Below are 14,515 nucleotides of genomic sequence, written 5' to 3' on the forward strand. Positions count from 1 at the left end.
TTGGCTTCTTCTAAATTGCAATGACATAAATGTGTGCATTATGCACCTACTTTTTTTACACACATTATTAAAACAATCGTCACACATTATCAATCAACGACATAAATGTGCAAGTAGCTGAAAATGCGACGATAAGATACAGCTATAACATGCAAGTTAGTTTAATCTAAAAGGATCAAGTTCAACTTTGCTTGGTTACTGGACGATAAGATTTATGTAGTGGATCAATGGACATGAGACACACTCGATTAGGGGTGTTAATCGAGCGAGTCGATCACAAGCTAAAGGGTGCTCGACTCGACTCAAAAACTTTTTTCATGAGCTCAATTTGTGCTCGTTAATGTTTCGAGCCAATAAAACCCGCTCGACTCGTGCTCGTTAAAGTTTCGAGTCGAAAAGAGTAGCTCACGATTTGCTTGTTAAAGTTTTGACCCTTCTAAACTTCTAGTTCTTTATTGTTTTTGTTCACTTTACATAGTTTTCTTTTATTTATTATTAAAGATTTATTCTTCTTTTTTGATAATATAAATTAACTCTTATTAAGTGTCAAATTTGTTCAAGGTAATAAGTTTGTTTGTAAATTTTATATTAATAAAATACATTATCGAGTTGCTCACGAGCTTATCGAGTCGAGTTAGAGCTTGCTCAACTCGTGCTCGTTAACATCTCGAGTTGAGTCGAGCCACTCGAGCCGAGTTTTGATCGAGCTTTGACCTAGTCGAGTTTGACTTCGAGTTGCTCGCGTGCTACTCAACTCGATTAGCACCCTTACACTCGATCATCTATTCGTGGTTTATGAAAATGTTTACTATACTCCTAATGACACGATGGGATATCAAAGGTGTTACCGTGTTACTCATTCAAGTATTCAACAATCAACATTATGGATTTACTGAGTATTTCATATAACCGGTACAACTTTAACGGAAATTAATTTGAAATACATGCTAATTAAGTTTTTACATTAAAAAAATAAAAATTTGTAACGCAGTAAATAATTTACATATCAAGATTCACTTTCCTCTCCCTCTCTCCTCCCCCAATCTGATTCACTCCTACATCGCAACCCCTTTACTCCAAAGATCATCATCAATCAAGATCTCCGCCGTTCTCGACGCTTCAACGGTGCTCTTTACGACGGTTCGCCGCTTTTAATGGTGGTCACATAGAGTATATATACTCTCTCCGACGAATCGAGGTTTCTCCAATGGCGGAAGCAACCTCGTCCGAGGTTCTCTATCAAACTCTTCAACACGCTTCCGGAACTTGTTTCCCCAATTATCCGCCTCAACAGGTTTGAAATTCTCTCAATTTGTTTAGGTTTTTTGGGGCAAATTGTTTGTTAGTTGTGATTAATTTTGGTGATTTCAGGTTATTGATACTGCTAAATCAGGAGTATTGTCATTGATTTCAACTCGAGGTATGTTGAATTTGATTTTCTTAATAGCAATTTTGTGATAATTGGGTAGTTGAAGTTCAGATATGTTATGCAAGTGAAAATGATGCACTCTGGTTTGATTATATAGTATTTGTAAAGTAAATTGTATTGTTTTAGGGTAGAATTGATAGAATCATGAAAGTAAAAATTAATTAGGGTGTTTCTGGTGTATTGAGAGTGAAATGAGTGTAGTCTTTACTGAATTGAGGGGGCAATATCAATGTGCGAATCGCTGTTTGATTGTTTTCCCGTGGTGCCTTTGTCCGTTGATTGCGATAGTTGCACAATTAGGTTGATCACTGACTCGTGCAAGACTATAAGTGAGCTGGAGACATTAGTTTGAGCTTTAGTGTATATGTGATTATTTCTTCCTTGATTGTGATTGGTACTCCATAATAGATAATTTCTTTGTGCTTGATTATGTTATTAGATTGCTGTTCTCAACCATGTATTGGCATGGTTTGCATTATCTTTTTGCATGTCAATGAACGAAACTATTGTATGAGCAGTAATTGGGAGTTTCTTATGAGCTCTCTTCTTTTGCGTTTCTTTTAGGTCTGACTCAAATTAAAGAAAAGTGGAATGCGTATAGACAACCAAAGAGATTGAAGAGGTTGGTGTCGTTGTTTGTATCCCCTAAAGGTGAACGAGTGGCTGTTGCTGTTGGAAATCATATAACCATTTTACGGAAGGATGAGGAGTATCAGCAACCATATGGGACTTTTGCTAGTAAGATTTACTATCTTATAGTAGTTAAGATGTTGATGCTAGAAGCTGTGCATCTAATGTTTGTGATTTGGCATTTTGTTTACTAGTTATTGGTTTTTTTTTTCAAACATCATTTGTTGATATATGTTCTGAATTTCTATACTGCATGAATAACAATATTTCCCACATTCTCAATGCCTCTGAAGATGCTCATGTTTTGGGCTGATAAGGGTGATTGGATGTATGCAAGTATATCCAGCAGTCAAAGAATAGTAATAAATTAGTAATAACTATATTAAGTCTTGAATTGTGCTATGGAGAATAATTCTCATGTACCACAGTGCTTTAAGACCACAACTCAGATTCAAGTATGCAGATCCAACGGTTTATCTTAATTTTATTGTTATGGAAGTAACAGGGGAAATTCTTAACTAGACATATATAACTCAATACAAGGGTTTATTGACAAGAGGACAAGGATACCTTTCTTTGTCATACTTGTATCTATAGATTGGGATGCATTAATATTGTGGCCAAATTGGAAGTCCACAGTCCACTCCCATATGAAGTGCCAAGTATCTTTACTGTCACTTGAAGTCAATGAAAAGTTTTGGCATCATAACATTTTAATTCTTTGGTGAGTCATTGGATGTTATTCTCAAGCAATTTTCTTATTGTTTGGGGGTGAAGTGCCATTTATCTTAAAGTTAAATCTTTTTACTAGTTCAAGAAAAAGTGCCTCTACCTTGGCCCTATTTGTTTACCAATATTAGAAAAAAATTGTCTCCTTATTATATTTGAAAAAATTCTCTCCATATCATATTATCTGCTTATTTAATAACTTATTTATAAATTATATGCCTTATCTCAGTCTTACAATCACTGAGTATCTAAGCTCTGTGAAACAGTGAAGGTTGGATGAAAACCAAGGAGCAAAGAGTCTGCTAGTGGCTACAGATACTGATAGCTTTGATACTGCAAGTTTTACTGGAAAGAAATTTTAAATTTGTTATGTTTGTTTAGGTAATAATGTTGGTGCATATACTCTTGGAGTATGGTCAGAATCTCATGATGTGCTCGGAATTGTTGATGATGTGGACACATTATACTTTATCAAGTCAAATGGCGATGAACTATTAAGAATTGACCGCAGGCATCTGAAATTGGCGTTTTCAATTGTGGGCTTTTTTGTGCCTGATGTTACGGAGGCAACGGAACCTCTCCTGTAAGTTTTCATTCGGTGTCGTAGCATAACCAGTCAATCTAAATGGGGTTTACCAGGCGTGGAAGTGTTTCAATTTCTTTGCGGTGTTTTTGGGTCCCTCTTGTGGGTCCCTCAATGTTTCAATTTCTTTCTTCTATGTTTAAGTTAGGTTGTGATGGTCACTACATTGTGTATTTGTTTTAATTATGTGAGTTTTACAGGTGTAACTTCAATTTTCTTACTTCTGATGGAACTCTTCATCACATTGAGATCAGCCAGGATCTGAGTGCTTCTCTCTCTTCAGTACGGACTTGGAGTGACATAAAGAGACAATTTTCACTAAATTTCTTCTGTCTCGACTACAACCTAGAACATTCTTTGCTTGTTCTAGTTGGTGGCCCTACCAATATTTCTTTAACTGCTAGCAGCCCTACTGGTATTCTAGTTTGTATCTTTTATTAAAATCAATACATGCTCTTCTCTTGAAATTTTTTATATACTAGTGATGAGTTTTTTAGAATTTTGCTAAAAGAGGTTTTATTTAGGACTGTACTTAAATTTTATGATTATCAATTGTTGCTTCCACCTGCAGGATCTTCTACACTCTCTGTATGGCGCTGGAGTCAAAAATCAGGTTTGCTACAAGTCAATTCTCTGCAATTTGAAGGCGTTTATAGCAAACCTAAGGGGTTTAGAGGCCTGGTTGTATCTCCAAAGGTGCTGATCTCACCTCATGGAAAATTTATTGGGACCCTGGATTTAGGAGCACGCTTGAACATATTTAAGCTTAGTGTTGATAGCTCGTCTCTTTCTCTATTTACTTGTGGAGGGACAAACAATGATTTTCTAGAAGATATTGTCGATTTTACTTGGTGGTCTGATCACGTGTGCACTATAGCAAAAAAGGGAGGTGCTATGACCATGTTTGATGTCATTAGTGGGAAAAAGCTTTTAGACAATGATCCTGTGTTTTCTGTACCTGTTTTGGAGAGAACTGAATTTTTCTCGGGTAAAGTGTTTGTTTTAGATATCCCATTGCTTAAAGAGACACTAAATTCTGCTGATCATATGGAAATAAGTTATATTCATGATATGGACCAGTGTACTGAAGGGAACCTTAATCAAGTTGAGACATCAAGACTTTCATGGAGATTGCTGTCATTTTCAAAGAAATCAGTTCCTGAAATGTACGATGTCCTTATCAATAGTCATAGTTATCATTCTGCTTTAGACTTTGCTGATCGTTACAAATTGGATAAGGATCAAGTATTCAAATCTCAGTGGCTGCACTCTGCACAAGGGAGTGATGAGGTGCAAATGCTTCTATCTAATGTCAAGGATGAAGCTTTTGTGCTTCGTGAATGTGTTGAGAGAGTTGGGCATACAGAGGATGCATTGCGAGCTTTACTTGCATATGGGCTTAACCTGACTAATCGCTACAAGTTTTCTGAACCTGAATCTGACTTGTGTGAACATGTATGGGATTCTCGTCTGACAAGACTTCAGCTGTTGCAATTTAAGGATAGGCTGGAGACTTTTCTTGGCATAAACATGGGCAGGTATTATTTCCTCAGTAAACATTGGCTTCACAAGAGTAATGACAATACACAATGCATTGGAATTTACAGATTTTCTTTTTTTATTCATCCAATTATACATCTTTTCAGTTTTTTAGTTAATTGTATTGATATCATAAAGTTTGATGCCATATGACTTGGAATTCTCTCGGTTAAAGAGTTTAAGGTACCACTGACTCATTGTGTAATGACATAGTTGTGCAGGTTTTCTGTGCAGGAATACAGTAAATTCCGCGTAATGCCTATTACTGAAGCCGCTGTGAAGCTTGCTGAGAATGGAAAAATCGGAGCTTTGAATCTTTTATTCAAACGACATCCTTTCTCCTGTTCCCCCTTTATTCTGAAAATATTGGGTGCTATACCTGAAACCATCCAAGTCCAGACGTACAGTCAACTCCTTCCTGGAAGGGCTCCTCCTCCTGTTACTCCTCTTCGAGAGAGAGACTGGGTTGAATGTGAAGATATGCTGGAATATATCAGAAAGTTACCTAAAACTGATGGAAGAGCTGTGCTTATTAAAACTGAACCTATAATTAAGCAACTCTATGGGATTTCGTGGCCGTCAACTAGTGAGATACTGATATGGTACAAGGAAAGAGCCCAAGAAATTGATAAATTAAGTGGACAGCTAGAGAATAGTATCTGCTTGATTGACTATGGTTGCCGTAGGGGTATGTATGAGTTACAGCAGTTTCTTGATGATGTTTGGTACTTGCAACAGCTTGTTTATTCTGAAGGAATTGATGATGAGATGCATTGTCCTATCAGTCTTATTGAATGGGAGCATATGTCTGACTATGAGAAGTTTAAAACCATACTTAAGGGTGTGAAAGAAGAGAGTATTGTTGAAAGATTACGTTTTCGAGCAATTCCATTCATGATGAATAAACTTCATTTAGAAGTAGAACATCAGAGGGATTCATTTTTGGTTCAGTGGTTGAAGGAGAATGCTGCTCAGAACAAAATTGAATTTTGCTCCGTGGTCATTGATGAATGGTGTCGGGATGTACAATGTGGATTTTTTGTGGATGAGATGGAAGCAGCGGAGTGTGCTCTGCAGTGCATATACTTGTGTAATGCTATGGATAGGTGGAATACTATGGCATCCATTTTGTCAAAGTTTCCAAATTCAAGAGGTGAGGTTATTCCTACTGTAATCTGATCTCCATATTAGAAATAAAGTTTGCTAGTTTCAGGGATGCATAATGTTGAGCATTATTCATTAATTTACAACTATCTATCTTTTTTAAACAATTTATGATAATTGGGTCCCCAATGGAGTAGATTTTGGATTTTTGTTTGTTTGTAATTTTATTGTCTCTGTAAGTCTCAACAAGCATGGCTTATTCTTTTATTATCTGTGCCACAGTTCTATTTCTCTCAACTTAGGAATGTATTGGCTATCTTTGAATGATTACAAGTCAAAGAAGTCTAGAGTGCCTCTGATTAATTTGTTGACTAATATAATGGTCATGTAGGTAGTGACATTCGTTCCGAGAGCCTAGAGAAAAAACTCAGAATAGCAGAGGGTCATATTGAAGCAGGGCGACTATTGGCTCTTTATCAGGTTTGTATCTGATCATCTGATGCTCAATAATTTCTCTAAATTGTTTGGTACTTAACTTTATGTGTATTGCTTTATCATTGTGACAGATATCTGAAATGCTAATTTGAATTTAGAAGAGAGTGGAAGAAACAATTATAAATTATTATAAGCTTTTCCTACTGCCAGTTATACCCATCAATGAGTATTTTCACTGGTCTACAACCTACATGATACATGTAATATGTCTTAATGGAAATTGTTCTATTTTGTATTCCTGCATTGCTGTTTTAAGTGGATGACTTGGAGAGTTGGAGTATCTCATAACTTAAGATTTCTTACTGCCTGGATGATGAGACAACAGCCAGTGTGGGTTACACAGTTACACCAGCTGGTGATGTTTTGTATAAAGAAGAGTAAGCTGAAGTTCAGAAATTCAGAAATTGATACAATTTCCATTCAGAAATCTGTTTTTTTTTTCCCTCTGTTTTGAGCATATGAAGGTGTTTTATCGTTTACATTTTACTTGTGTTGAATTCTAAAATGGAATAGCTTTTGGAAAAGGATTGAAAGTATCATGGGAAGTATAGCCAATGATACACTCACAATTTTTCTCATTTTCCCTCCCCTTGTTTTTTTGAACTTCAGGTTCCAAAACCAGTGAATTTTTTTCACGAGGCTCATAAAGATGACAAGGCTGTAAAACAGATTATCCGTCTTATCCTCTCAAAATTTGCAAGACGTCAACCTGCTCGATCGGACAACGATTGGGCAAGCATGTGGCGTGATTTGCAGTGCTTGCAGGAAAAAGCCTTCCCATTCATAGACTTGGAGTATATGTTAATGGAATTTTGCAGAGGATTGCTTAAAGCTGGGAGATTTTCTCTTGCAAGGAACTATTTAAAGGGTACGGGAACAATCAATTTGCCAACTGACAAGGCAGAAAGTCTTGTGATTCAAACAGCGAGGGAATATTTTTTCTCAGCATCAAGTCTATCTTCCTCTGAGGTAAGCTTTGTTGTTATGAATGCAGCTTGTAGAAGGTAATATGACTACTTTTTCTCTTCATACTTCTGCACGCAGTCAAGCAACACCCCCCCTCCATCCCAATCTAAAGAAATCGAGAGACAATGGTTTTTTTTTTTTATGTTTTTTATTTTTTTTGGGGATGGCACATCCACTCACCCATCTGACTTAAACAGGACATAGGATCTTTAGTCTGGTTTGTGATTTGTCTAAATAAGGTTGGAGTCCCACCAACTAAACATGGCTGACCCACCGGTTCCACAAAGTATCAACTTTCATGGCCACTTGACTGTCCACAGTTCAATTCCAGTGAACACAACTTCTGACTCCCCTTCCCCCCACCCTCGGTGCTCCATGGGACCTATATAGACCAAAAGCTGAGTGATGGGGGGTCCTTCGTAAAATAGCTTTCTGCTTCCGTTATGAATATTGGCAGATATTGGTGGCCTCCCTACGACAATGTTTTGCAGAACAAACTCAGTGGCCCAGTAACTATATATGCCCATGACTCCATGAGCAGTGTGCTAGGCAAAATGCTTGAGCTTCAAGTTTTGATTATTAAGTCCTCTTATGTAATACTTTTAAATGTAAGATAGATATTAGATGGCTTCTTAGTAGAATTAAGGTCCTCCAAGTTTTCATTTGGGTTACCAAGTGAAAAGCGTTGAAAGGCTGATAGTCCCTCCCAGAAGATAGGTGTACATTACCAAAGTATATGGATGGCTTATAAAGAACAGATGTCTAACTAGCAGCGTAGGTGAAGTTAGAGAATTTCCTATCATGAAGTAAATATAAGGCACGTTCATCTTTGCAAAAGAGAGGTAAATCATCAGTTAGCACATTTAAGCTTGAGGGTTGACACACAAGAGGACAAGGAAATAGAAGGCATTTATAATCCAAATGAGCATATCTTAATTATATCATAAAACCGACAAATTTCAGGGAGATTAGGGATAATCTAAACTAAGGCTCTTATTAGGAAGAAATGGATATCACCTTTTGTAATCTAGAAGATAGAGTATCTAGAGATTCTTTAATCTTTAGTTGTCTTCTTTAGTCTACAGGCAGGATCCTTTGTAATTTTTGGCTTTGTGGTTGGAATTGATCTTGTATCTTTTACATGGCTCTTCTTTGTAAATGGGTATAAAAAACAAAATCAATGCCTTATAGGCCCTTATCACTTTATCTGTAAAATTGTTCATTTAATCACTAGGAAGCGTAGCTTTTGCTATTATACTCTCTTAGTTGCTATATGCTTGTGTGCACTCTTCATTAATAACTAATATTTTTCTGAGTAATGATTAGTTGATTATGTTATGCAAAGGTCTAATTTGGTAGCATGCCTCTTGTCCAGTGTTTTTGTTTTATATGTCAACATTCTACCTTAAGTCCTTAACTGGTTTCAACTGATTGTCTATTTTATAATTCTTTCATCATATATTCTCAACTTGTTTCAGATCTGGAAGGCTAGGGACTGTCTTGACCTCTTTCCTAGCAGCCCAACTGTTAGAATGGAGGCTGATGTTATTGACGCATTAACAGTCAAACTGCCAAACCTTGGTGTTAATGTTTTGCCTATGCAGTATAAGCAAATAAAGGATCCTATGGACATTGTCAAGATGGCTATTACTAGCCAGGCTGGAGCGTATCTAAATGTTGATGAAATTATTGAAGTTGCCAAGCTTCTTGGGTTAGCTTCTCAGGAAGATATATCTGCTGTTCAAGAAGCCATAGCACGTGAAGCTGCTGTTGCCGGAGATCTGCAGTTGGCTTTTGATCTATGCCTTGTATTGGCTAGAAAAGGCCATGGTTTCATTTGGGATCTTTGTGCTGCAATAGCTAGGGGTCCTGCCATTGAGAACATGGATATAAGCTCTCGTAAGCAGCTTCTTGGCTTTGCTTTGTGCCATTGTGATGACGAGTCCATTGGCGACTTGCTACATGCGTGGAAAGATCTAGATATGCAAGCCCAATATGAGTCGCTGATGATGCAAACAGGTACACATGAGTTTGCTGTTAAGAGTTCCTCAACTATTTCGGCTCCTGATCACACTGCTCAACCTGTAACGGCTGGTGATTTTTCCGAGGATGAAGAGACTTTATTGAATAAAATTAAGGTGGTAATTTCTAAGGTTGCCAAAGATATTCCTGTGGCAAATGGGACCAGTTGGGATGATATCCTAAGAGAGAACAGGAAAGTTCTGTCTTTTGCTAATTTGCAGCTTCCATGGTTAGTTCAATTAAGCTGTGAACCAGAATCGGTATCAAATTACTATCCCGTTTCGGTGCCTGGAAAGCAATATGCTTCAGTAAGAACCCAAGCTGTAATAACAATTTTGTCCTGGTTGGCTTGGAATGGATTTGCTCCCAGGGATGATCTGATTTCCTCTCTGGCTAAACACATTATGGAACCGCCAGTCACGGAGGAAGATGATATTGTGGGTTGCTCTATCCTTCTAAACCTCATTGATGCTTTTCATGGGGTGGAAGTTATTGAACAGCAGCTCAAAACTAGGGAGGATTACCAGGAGATTTGTAGCATTATGAATGTGGGGATGATATATAGCTTGTTACACAATTCAGGAGATGCATGTAAAGATCCACTTCAGAGGAGAGAGCTGTTGCGGCGAAAGTTTCAGGAGAAGATTAGTTCAGGTAACTGACACCTTTCTGTTTAGATTTAATTGCATGGAGAATGTAGTACAACAACAACAACAACAACAACAAAGCCTTAGTCCCAAAATGATTTGGGGTCGGCTAATGTGAACTGTCACAAGGAATCGTACGATATAAAGAAAAAGACATAACAAAATCATCATATAAAAGAATTTGAAAAAAGGCGAGTAAAGTGAGTAAACGAAAGAACATTTAAGAAAAAAAATTAAGAGAGTTTTAAAGGGAGCCAAAAATAAAATTCTAGAAAGTTTTAAAAGAGTGGTTAAAATGTTGAAGTAGAAAACATAAAGGTTTGAGGAAACTTTAGTAAAGGAAAACAATACAGTTCATAAAACATTGGTGGGCTAGAAACAAAATTAAAAACAAAAATAAATTTAGAAAGTATATATAATCACGACACGTCGTTGACGTGAATTTTCTCCCTCCACACTGCCCTATCCAACACCATATTTTCCTCAATCCCCAAAGCATTCATGTCACTCTCAATCACCCTGCATGGAGAATGTAGTCTGCCATTAAATTAAATTTCCATAAAAATTTGTACTTTTTATGTTTGTAATAATCTTTCATGATATTTTTTTTATTATTTAGATGAACTGGAAAAAGTTGAAAAAGCACAAGCCACATTTTGGAGAGGCTGGAAACTGAAACTGGAAGAGCAAAAGCGGTTGGCAGATCGTGTAAAGGTGTTGGAGGAACTAATTCCTGGAGTTGAAACTGCACGCTTCTTATCCGGGGATTTGCAGTACATGAATAGTGTTGTCATGTCCTTTATTGACTCAGTAAGGTTACAAAAGAAACCTATCTTGAGAGACATGTTGAAATTAGCAGACACCTATGGCTTAAATCGTACAGAGGTAAAAGCTGAGTATTTCTCTAAATGATTCATTTTTCATACTTTTTCGTAAGTTGTTGACACTTGGGCATACAATTGTACATGCATTTCTTCTGTTTTGTCCCAAGAGGTCATTTGATGATATTGCTATTTGTTCTTCTCCAGGTCTTGTTGAAGTTTCTTGCTTGTGTTTTAGTTTCAGAGGTTTGGAGCAATGAGGAAATTGATGCTGAAATTTCAGATTTTGAGGGAGAAATCCTCGAATCTGCTACAAAGACTATTGATGTCATAACCTCTGTCGTGTATCCTGTAATTGATGGTTGCAATAAAGCTCGTCTTGCTTATATTTTTGCACAGCTTTCAGACTGTTACCTGCATTTGGTGGAAACAAAAGGCGTGCATCCCTCAGAAATTCAAGGGTTAGGAGATTCATCTGTAACATTGGGGCATTTCTATCGGGTCCTTGAACAAGAATGCTGTCGTGTCTCCTTCATAACAGACCTGAACTTCAAAAACATTGTAGACATTAATTTAGGCTGTCTGAACTCTGTTCATTTCAATAATGAAGTTTGCCGGCATGTTAGTGAGTTTACTGTGGAAGCACTTTCAAAAATGGTGCAAGCGCTTCATAGTACCATTACCAGTACAACCTCCAAGGATATTATATCATGGCAAGATGTGTATAAGCATCATGTTGTAAATTTGTTAGAGAATTTGGAGTACCGAGCTAAAAAGATTCATCTTGAAAATCCTGAGAGCCTACAAAGCTTGCTAAGCGAAGTTGAGCAGACCTATGATGCGTGCAGTAAGCACATTAGAATCTTGGAATGCCAGTCTGCTTTAGTCATCATGAAGCGGTACTTCTGTAATGTTATCCCTTTGCATTTTGCTAGAGAGAGTGCTTTCAGTGATCTATATCTGAATGATTGCCTTATTGTACTTCTGAATTTCTGGATGAAATTGAATGCTAATATGGTGGAAATGGCTGAACGTTCAGATGAGAAGTTTGCTGCAGTTTCTTTGATGATATGCCTTAAGGTTTTCTTGAGGTTAGTGGTGGAGGGAAAAATTACACCAAGTCAGGGATGGGGCACTGTATATTTCTTTGCCAATTGCAGCTTATTAACTAGTCCTATGGTATATTGCTCTTTCTGTAGAGCCATGATCTTATCTGGTTGTGAGTTTGGCTCTGTGGAGGCTGTATTTTCTGAAGCTCTTTCTGAATGCTCGATTGACCATGGTATGAGGTCAGACACCATGAGTGGCGTTACTTGTTATATTGATGTTTGTAATTTATACGTAGACATACTAGAAAGTATTTTGTCTAACTTAGTACATGATGATAGTGAACGACATAACTTGCGCAACTTGCTATCTTCTATAAGTAGATTTGAAGGTGACCTAGAAGCTCTAAAGGGGGTTCGAACTGCAGTTTGGGAAAGGCTAGCCAAGTTTTCTGATAACTTGCAGTTGCCTAGTCATGTACGAGTGTATGTCTTGGAGGTATTGCAATTCATTTTAGGCAGAAAAGGTAAGCTATCAACAGATCAGGGAAATAGTATTCTTCCTTGGGAAGAATGGGATGAATGGAATTCCTCAAGCAAGAATACTGAACTTACAGCAGAGCAGCCACTTGCAAATCAATCAGAAGGTTCTAACAGGTTTGATAATGCACTTGTTGCTTTGAGAACAACTCAGCTTGCCGGATCAATTTCTTCCCACTTGGATATAAGCGCCAATGATCTCTTGACAGTTGATTCAGCTGTTTCTTGCTTTGCAAAAGTGTGTGAAGCTGCGGATACACATGCACATATTGGTACTCTTGTGGCCATTTTGGACAAATGGGAAACCCTCTTTCTCGTGGAGAAAAAAGAAGCTTCTGTAGAAGTGTCAGGAGCATCTGATGCTGGTAATAATTGGAGTGATTGGGATGATGAGGGCTGGGAAAGGGAAAGCATTCATGATGAGGAACCTGTTCAGGAAGAGAAAATTGAATCTTTAGTTTCTATACATCCTTTGCACACATGTTGGATGGAGATTCTAAGGAAACTCGTCATGCTGTCCCAATTCAATGAAGTGGTGAAATTAATTGATCGATCTTTGAAAAGATCTGATCTGGTCTTGATTGATGAAGATGATGCAAGCAACCTGAGTAACATGTTAATTGGTTCTGATTCCTTCATGGCCCTAAAAGTAGTGTTATTGCTGCCATATGGAACACTACATATACGCTGCTTAGATGCAATTGAAAACAAGCTTAAACTGGAAGGTATCCCGGAGAACACTGATAAGAACTTGTTAATTCTTGCTTTATCTTCTGGGATTATATCCACCATAGTTTCTGAACCTGCACTTGGAGCTACTTTCTCTTACATCTGTTACTTGGTGGGCAATTTATCACGTCAATCTCAGAATTTCCTGTTGTCAAGGACAAATCAGAATCTGATAGATGATGAGATAGAAGGGTTCTGCCTTACTTTCGTACAAATTCTGTTTCCTTGTTTTGTTTCAGAACTGGTAAAGGCAAATCAGCAAATTTTAGCTGGATTTCTTGTTACGAAATTTATGCACACAAATCCTTCTCTTTGCCTGATTAATGTTGCCGAGGCTGGCCTCAGCAGGTATTTGCGAAGCCATTTGCAGCAACTAGAATGTCGTGACTCTGCCCCAGAAGCAAGAAAGCCAGTGATACTAGGACAGACACTGTCTAACTTGGAATTAAAATTGAAGAACTTGATCCGATCTGCGTTAATATTGCTTCCAAACAGTAGTTCATAGTTTTTGTTATACTAAACCCATTTTTTGGGTATACACTGCTGAGAATTTTTCGTTTCAGCTAAAGGAATTTTGTTGTAGCAAGATATATGTAGGGGCCTTGTAAATGTCTTTTGCTCTGTTGAATTGTACATCTAAGAGTAAACTGGTTGCCGATGCATAGTTTGAAATATGATGTATAATTCTGAACTGAGAGTAGATTTCTGGTATTCGACCCTAAAATTAAGTGTTGTTAGCCAAATTTTGTTGTCTAGTCCTTTTCTTTTTAGTCTGTAAATGTGTCTGAGCAAAGCTATATAGTAAATGTGGATGATCAATTAGTTTAGTTGGTTAAAGTCTTGAGAGGTGGTACTTAAGATTTGGGATCAAATCCCATCTACATTACTTGCCATTGCGGCTCTCTTTACACCAAAGAAAAAAGAAAAAGAAAAAAAGATGTATTGTAAATGCACTTGTTATACTTCGTATGTTATAGTGGGGTTATGTGTTCTCAAGTGAAAAGTATTGGTTAGTTTTAACCTTGCAAACATGACAACAAATATCGTTTTATTTGTTTGTTCACTTGTTAAAAAACTTAAATTTGGTAATATAAATATATCATTATAAAGATCACATATTTGAAAAGTGCACATTAATGCAAGTTTTATGACATCTCATCTATTTTTTTTAATTTTATTTTCAAATAAGAACCTAATTTCGCTTTATTTTAAAATGTACTTCCCCTGTTCCATAA

The 14,515-nt window shown here is 37.1% G+C and overlaps 1 protein-coding gene across 1 annotated transcript; it reads left to right on the top strand.

The window, feature by feature from the left end:
- The first annotated feature begins 894 nt into the window (after positions 1–894).
- Positions 895–14,023, top strand: LOC110718882 (MAG2-interacting protein 2-like). Its single transcript, XM_021897812.1, has 12 exons — positions 895–1,294; positions 1,372–1,420; positions 1,994–2,167; positions 3,170–3,371; positions 3,572–3,786; positions 3,943–4,909; positions 5,132–6,063; positions 6,406–6,494; positions 7,119–7,478; positions 8,954–10,151; positions 10,764–11,029; positions 11,173–14,023. Exons 1-12 carry the CDS (start codon positions 1,208–1,210, stop codon positions 13,783–13,785), a joined length of 7,152 nt encoding a protein of 2,383 aa, XP_021753504.1. The 5' UTR covers positions 895–1,207; the 3' UTR covers positions 13,786–14,023.
- Positions 14,024–14,515: the final 492 nt, after the last annotated feature.

The sequence above is a fragment of the Chenopodium quinoa genome, unplaced genomic scaffold (genome assembly GCF_001683475.1).
Source record: "Chenopodium quinoa cultivar QQ74 unplaced genomic scaffold, ASM168347v1, whole genome shotgun sequence".
NCBI classification, from domain to species: domain Eukaryota; kingdom Viridiplantae; phylum Streptophyta; class Magnoliopsida; order Caryophyllales; family Amaranthaceae; genus Chenopodium; species Chenopodium quinoa.

Coding starts and splice junctions, on each gene's coding strand:
- LOC110718882 (XM_021897812.1), top strand. CDS start 1,208: ATGGCGGAAGCAACCTCGTCCGAGGTTCTCTATCAAACTCTTCAACAC. Junction 1,295..1,371: donor CCAATTATCCGCCTCAACAG/GTTTGAAATTCT, acceptor TGGTGATTTCAG/GTTATTGATACTGCTAAATC. Junction 6,495..7,118: donor GACTATTGGCTCTTTATCAG/GTTTGTATCTGA, acceptor TTTGAACTTCAG/GTTCCAAAACCAGTGAATTT.